The sequence below is a fragment of the Rhinopithecus bieti genome, unplaced genomic scaffold (assembly GCF_001698545.2).
Source record: "Rhinopithecus bieti isolate Rb0 unplaced genomic scaffold, ASM169854v2 scaffold_14404, whole genome shotgun sequence".
NCBI classification, from domain to species: Eukaryota; Metazoa; Chordata; class Mammalia; order Primates; family Cercopithecidae; genus Rhinopithecus; species Rhinopithecus bieti.
Window position 1 is genome coordinate 277797 of NW_016807824.1, and position 7316 is coordinate 285112.

Genomic DNA, 7316 nt, shown 5'->3' on the forward strand with positions numbered 1-7316 from the left:
AAAAAAAAAAAAAAAAAAAAAAGGTTTACAGAAATGTTGTGAGGATAGTGCAGACTTCTTATAGACCCCACACCCAGTTTCCCCGTTGCTGACGTCTTGCATTAGGGTGACATGCTCCTCATAATGAATGGACCAATATCCATGAGCTGGGATTAACTGAGGTCCTTGCTGTATGCAGATGTCCTTGCCTCTCCCCTCCAGCTCCTTTTCTGCCCCACCGTGGATCCCACATGGCATCAGTCACCGCGTCTCCCTGGGCTCCTCTTGGTTGCGGCAGCTTCCTGGGTCTCCTTGTGTGGGATGTCCTCACTGTCTGGATGAACACTGGCCAGATGTTCTGTAGGATGCCCCTTGGGTGGGATCCCTTTTAGCCTCATGTTTCCTTATGAGTCCTCAGGGGGATGGATTTTGAGAGGAAGACCATGGAGTTGATGTAACCTTCCCATGAGATGCTGTGAAGCATCCACACCATCCATAACGCTTGTGATGGCACCTTGGCTGCCTGGCCAGGGTTGGTGTAGGATGCGTGCTGCAGAGGCGTTCTCCCCTCTCCCTCCCACACCCTCTGAAGCCAGGTTACTAGGTGCAGCCCACAGGTGGGGCTGGGGGTCACGCTTCCCTCCAGTACAGGTTGTCCACATGGCTGCTTTGGATTGACTGTGCACAGGGGAGCTGTCTCCTGTCCCCCATTTGGTTATACATTCAGTCAGGTACCTTGGCTTCTAATCTATGTCAGTCTGTAATCTGTAACACAAGACTACTTGATTTCTTTTACTGCTTAGAGGGATCCAGTCTCAGGCACTGGGCGCTGTACATGCAGGTGCTGCTTGCACAGACTTCCTCTCTGACACTACAGTTTACTCCAGGCTCCCCTGTACTTTCGTAGCCCCAGCCCTAGGGTCTGCCAGTCCCTGACTAGGGGTTCGTGATTCCTGTGATTGGAAGTAGAGGTAGGAACCAAGGCCTGGGCCCCAGGTAGGTTCTTGCTCCTAGGGTGTTTTTGCATTGAGGCCTTTGCAGGCGCCAGAGCAAAGGTGTGTGTCTGAACCCAGGTGCATTCACACATCTATATTTTCTATAAAACTGCCCACGTCTCTGTGAGACACCTTGCAGTCTCCAGCTGTGATCACATGGAATAGTCACCAGCAGTGTGGAAGGCCGTGACACAGCGACAGCCTCAGGGAAGGGCTGAACCCGTGTGTGTGCGCCTGTGCATGTGTGTGTGGCGGGGCCAGGCAGCAAAGGCTCCTGGTGGGAGTGGGCTCCAGCCAGTGTGGGAGCCATGGGCAGAGCACACGAGGGGATATCTGGAGCCAGGTGTGGAGTGGGGGCAGGGGACCTGGCACTGGGGCAGGCAAGGCCGCGGCATTTGCTCTGGTTAGGAGTCACGGGCGGGGCAGGAGGCCTGCTGGGTAGGCGTCCTAATGCTCCCCAGGCTTGCAGGCAAGGAGTGAAATGCCTGAGGCCCTGCAGGTGGAGCCGGGTGGGGGGGCCAGGCTCAGGATTGGCTGGGGTGGAGAAGCTGCTCTGCAGGGCAGAGTGGCATTTAGGTGTGGCCCTCTGGCACTGGCTATGCCTGCTGGGCATCTGAGTGCCCATGTTGGGGTTAGAAGCAGGCCCAGGAAAGAATTACGGGCTGGACGTGTGGATCTGGGAGTCGCCACAGGCGTGGCCCTCAGACCAGGACCTGGGTTCTTCCAGGCCATTCCCAGGACTACTGTGTGGGTGCAAGTGACACAGCACCCCAGAGCGAAGCGCCAGCTCTCAGACACCAGGGCACATCAGCCCAGGGCCGAGCCACGGTGGTCACCAGAGCTTAGCCGATGGTGCCATTTCCTCAGCTGAATCAAGGAAGCCACTCGGCAGTCAGCCACAATGAGTGCTCACACCATGGGCAATGGCAGGCGCCATTACTGCAGGCTGCCCCCAGAGAGCTATTTGTTCAATATTGCCCCCACACAGCTGGGCAGGCCGGCCCTGGCACCGAAGGCCTCCTGCCCCATCTCTCCTTTGAGCCTGCTCTGTCTCAGGTTCCTGTCGGGCTGGAATCAGTGAGCCTCAGCCTGCTGTGATGGGTCAGGCGGGGAGGGAGGGGTGCCCTGCCTACCAGAGCCAGGGGGATAGGGGAGGTGGCCCCAGGGCTGGAGTGTGCCAGCCTGTGCATATGTGTGTGCCTGATCACATGTGTGTGTGAGTGCACGGGTCTGTTTGCATGTGTGTGCATATATGTGTATGTGGTTGTGCATACATATGTCTGCGTATGTGTGCATATGCACAAGTGTGTATGTGCCACCGTGTTTTCATGCATGTGTGTCTGCATGTGAGTGCAAATAGGCATGTCTGTGGATGTACACTGGTGATAGTTTGCACATACACGTCTGTGTTTGCATTAACCCTGTTTGCATGTGTATCTGACTGTGCATGTGTATGTGTATGCATGTGTGTGTGCCTGTGTATCTGCATATGCATTGTGCGTGTTCATGCATGTGCACATGTGTGTGCATGTGTACATGTGTCTGTGGATATGTATCTGAGTGTGTGTGCCCATGTGAATGTGTGTGGCTCTGAAGGGGTACTGCACAGATGTGAGGAAGCAGGGCCACTTCCCCAGGAACCCTGACTGCCCCCTCTTCCTGCCCCGGGTGGGGAGGCCTCAGCTGCATAAAGAGGCGGGGAGCCTCACCAGCGACTGCTGCTGGTCCCACACCTGCCGCCGCTGCCTCCCAGGCCAGGTACAGGGAGAGGGCCAGAGGCAGAGGGAGCTAAGGGGTCTCCTGCCCCAGCGACCCAGGAGCAGGTACTGGCCCCGGGGAAACCGCCAGGAGAGGGTGGGCAGGGGAGCTGTAGGAGCTCTCCCTCCTTGGAGCACAGTCCCTGCTGCACAGCCCTCTCCTGGGGGCACTTGCCCACCTTGGGCTTGGCTGACCTGCGGCATAGCTGTCTCTGAGGGTCGCAGGTGCTGAGTGTGGGCTTGCATCACTGGGTATATAACCTCGCTGGACACCGTCCCTCCTGGATGGACGCCTGGCTTCATCCTGACCCCAGCTGGGGACGGTCTGGGTTGAGATCATGGAGGACCAGGAACCTAGATTGGGCGGGTCCTGGAACCCTGCGCACCTGAAAAGGGCAGCGGGACCAGCCGGGGGCTGGAGGGAGGATGAAGGATTTTGCGGAGGCGGAGGGACCCTGACGACCCCTGTCCAGGGTGTGGAGGGAGGCTGAGCAGGGCCTCTGGGGGCCGAGGGGCTATGGGAATTGTGGACTGGTGGCACTTTGGGGTCTGGGATCTGATGGTGGGGCAGGCACGGGGGGCTGTGAAGGACTGAAGGCCGATGGGGCTGCAGGGTGGGAGCCAATGGAGCCACAGGGTCTTGGGGTCTAGGGAGCTGGAGGGGCCAGGAAGGATTGAGTAGGTAGGCAGGCTGGGGACCCTCTGCCTGTGGGACCCTCTCCAACAACCTGGATGCGGCTGGGGCTGGGCTGGTGGCCATGGGTGCAGCGGACACTGAGACCACCAGTCCCCACACTTGAGTGGTGCTTGCCTCAGTGTCCCCATCTGCCTCCTGAAGGCAGTTCACCCAGCTGGGGCCCTGCATCTGCACAAGCAGGGGTGGATCAGGTGGGGGCTTCCACTTCCGTTTAAGGTGGCAAGCTCCACGTCATCGGCTGTGTAAGCAGAGGGGCCAGCCGCAAGGCAAGCCTGGAGCCCCAGCTCTGAGCTCTGAGCGCCATGGGTCCCTAAGTGCAGGCCCCTGGCTGACCCCCACTCCGCCCCACAGGACCCGCCCGCCTGCCCCTATGACCAACATGAGCTGGAGCTTCTTGACGCGGCTGCTGGAGGAGATCCACAACCACTCCACCTTCGTGGGTAAGGTGTGGCTCACGGTGCTAGTGGTCTTCCGCATAGTGCTGACGGCTGTGGGCGGCGAGGCCATCTACTCGGACGAGCAGGCCAAGTTCACCTGCAACACGCGGCAGCCAGGCTGCGACAACGTCTGCTACGACGCCTTCGCGCCCCTGTCGCACGTGCGCTTCTGGGTCTTCCAGATCGTGGTCATCTCCACGCCCTCGGTCATGTACCTGGGCTACGCCGTGCACCGCCTGGCCCGTGCGTCTGAGCAGGAGCGGCGCCGCGCCCTCCGCCGCCGCCCGGGACCCCGCCGCGCGCCCCGAGCGCACCTGCCGCCCCGCACGGCCGGCTGGCCTGAGCCCGCCGACCTGGGCGAGAGGAGGCCTATGCTGGGCCTGGCGAGAGGAGGAGGAGGAGTGAGGAGACAGGAGCAGCCGAGGGGCGCCGGCGAGGAGCGGAGGAGCCGGCGCGGAAGAGGCGTACTAACTAAGGGGCCGTCGCTGACTGCAAGGCTACGGGGACCCGGGGCCGGCCGGGCAACACGATGGGCGGAGGCGCATTCCAGCGGGAGGCCTGATGCGCGGTATGTGGCCCAGGCTGGTGGCCAGGGGCAAGCTTTCGAGGTGGCCTTCCTGGTGGGCCAGTACCCGCTGTACGGCTTTGAGGTGCGGCGTTTTTCCCTGCAGCCGCCAGCCCTGCCGCATGTGGTGGACTGCTCGTGTCCCGGCCTACTGAGGGAAAGACGGTCTTCCTCCTGGTTATGACGTGGTCAGCTGCCTGTGCCTACTCCTCAACCTCTCGAGATGCCCACCTGGGCTTGGGCAGCGCGCAGGACGCTGTGCGCAGGCCGTCGCGGCCCCCGGCCTCCGCCCCCGCCCCGCCCCCGCGCCGCGCCCCGCCCTGCGCCTTCCCTGCTGCTGCAGCTGGCTGGCCTTGGCCCGCCGACTACAGGCTGGTAGTGCGGAGCGACCGAGCGCGCTCGGAGCGCAACGACCAGAACCTGGCAAACCTGGCCCTGCAGGCGCTGCGCGACGGGGCAGCAGCTGGAGACCGCGACCGGGACAGTTCGCCCTGTGTCGGCCTCCCTGCGGCCTCCCGGGGGCCCCCAGGGGCAGGCGCCCCACGTCCGGGACGGGCAGTGCTACCTCTGCGGGCAACCGTGGGGGAGCGAGGGCCGGCCTGGCACCCACGAGCGCCAGGAGCCAAGCCAGGCTGGCTCCGAGAAGGGCGTGCCAGCAGCAGGGACGGGAAGACCACCGTGTGGATCTTAGGGCGCTGGCTTGCGAAGCTGGGCCAGGAGGAGGGAGGTGGGGGCTCCGGTGGAAATCTGTGACCCCTTCTCCTCAGCTTTCTCCTTAGCCGGAGTTCAGCAACTCTGCCACAGAGGACAGGCCAGGCGCTCAGGGAAGGCTGAAAGCAGCAGAGGAGTGCTCGGCTTTGCTCACCAACTGGGCCAAGGTGGGTTGGAGAGAGGGTCTAGGAAGCCAGGAAGGGACCCTCTGCTGTGGTCTGAACCCCAGGGGGCTGGGCATTGGACTCCCCACCCCTGCCTGAGCTGGAATACATCCTCTGGGATGCCAGCTCTTCCCTTTGAGTTCCCTGACAGGCAAGCCATGGAGGCCCTAGGGTGCCTGGTATGGGCAATCAGTCGGTGAGTGCGGGGGTGCGTGTCCCCATTTCCCTGCGACAGGGAGGCTCTGTTGAACAAGGAACGGGCGTCCTTCAGGCCCTCCCCCTCCAGCCCAAACTGATGACAGACTTGGACTGGGAGCCTGGGGTGGGCAGGACCATTACCCCTCTTTGAGCATTCTGCGGATGCTGGCCTTCCTCCTCTGAGAGACTTTGAAGTTCTGCAAAGATGTTGACCCATGCCCGGCAGCTGGAGACCCAGTGGGTGGTATCGCCGGGGCTCCCATGCTGTGGGAATGGGCTCGGGTTCCTGTCGTGGCTGTCTGGCCCTCCTCCCTATTCAGACCCAAGCCTCAGAAGAAAGGGAGTAAAATAAACTAACTTGTTTTATAACCTTGTGTTGCGCATGTGTATGCATGTCACGTGTGGGCTATGGCGTGACTGCATGCACACATATGTGCATTGTGTGGCATGTCTGGGGTGTATGCTAATGTGTGTATGCATGGGTGTGTGTGCATGCTACCACATGGGAGACATGGCTTAGCTCCAGGCTGGCTGGGGAGAAGAACCCCTCCCCAGGGACAGGCAGGGGGAGTATGGTCACAGAAGCCCCTGTAGCTTCAGTAACACTCGGAGCCTGGTGAGGTGCAGGCAGCATGCATGGGGCAGGGTGTGGGTGGGACTGGGTGGAAGTGCACTGATAGTGAGAAAGAAAGACACACTCAGAGCCTCAGGTTGGGCTGCATGCAGCCCAGTGGATGGAGGGTGCTGTCTCAGGCCCCGTCATGACCAGGACGTCGGCCAGAGCCTGACATTGGTGGCTTTGGCGAGGGGCCAGGGCTATTAGGTCCCTGGAGGCACATCCAGGTGACTGCTATCCCCCAGCCTCCTTAGGCCTGGTGCAGCCTGGCGGCTTGCCCCTCCTGGGCTGTCATACCCCTCTCTCCGTGTTGTCCCCAGCCAAGACTCAAGCCCAGGCTGAGCCCTGAGTCTCACCTAAAGCCCGACTCCAGGCAGGATTGCAACTTGCAAACTGAGTCCCTCTCATTTCTGGGCTTGCCTGGCTGACCTCTGGCCCCAGGGAGCCCCGACTCATGGAGCCAACGGACAGCCAATGCTGAAAGTGCAGCCTCAGGGAAGAAAGCAAACACCAACCCCACAGGTGTCCACCCAGTGGGGACACACCCAGGAGCCTCTTCAAGACAGGAAGGGTTTTTGGCTGTGCTGCTGGTGGCTCAGCGAGCCAGGTCCCTTGGGGGGCTGTGTGGTCCAGCCATGCTGGGGCAACTGTGCATGGCTCACCCTTCCTCCACCTTTCGTTCTGTTCAGCCTTTGCCTGATCAGATGAGGCCACCCACATTGCGAGGCCAATCTGCTTTCCTCAGTCCATCTATTCAAGTCTTAGTGTCATCTAGAAATGCCCAAACATACCTAGAATAATGTGTGACCCCATATCTGGGAACCCTGTGGCCCAGTCAAATAGACACATAAAATGAACCATCACAGGCCAGGAACTGTCTCACATCTGTAATCCCAGCACCTTGGGAGGCTGAGGTGGGAGCATCACTTGAGCCCAGGAGTTCAAAACCAGCCTGAGCAACACAGTTCCCATGTCTACAAAAAATTAAAAAGCAGCTGGGCGTGGTGGTGTGCACCTGTGGTCCCAGCTATTCAGGAGGCTGGGGTGGGAGGATCACTCGAGCTAGGGAGGTAGAGGTTGCAGTGAGCTGTGATTGCACCACTGCACTCCAGCCTGGGCAACAGAACAAGACCCTGTCTCAAAGGAAATAAAATTAGCCATCACAGGTGGACTGGAGGCAGTACTGCTTCTTCTTTC

The 7316-nt window shown here is 60.6% G+C and overlaps 1 protein-coding gene across 1 annotated transcript in view; it reads left to right on the forward strand.

Annotated features, from left to right (window-relative positions):
- Window positions 1-5183, forward strand: part of GJC2 (gap junction protein gamma 2) — a 9239-nt gene extending 4056 nt beyond the window's left edge. The window contains 6 exon segments of the mRNA XM_017883817.1: window positions 3780-4251; window positions 4253-4462; window positions 4465-4564; window positions 4567-4611; window positions 4614-4653; window positions 4655-5183. Coding sequence (XP_017739306.1) covers window positions 3799-4251; window positions 4253-4462; window positions 4465-4564; window positions 4567-4611; window positions 4614-4653; window positions 4655-5183 — 1377 coding nt within the window. The 5' untranslated portion in view covers window positions 3780-3798.
- The last annotated feature ends 2133 nt before the right edge of the window (window positions 5184-7316 follow it).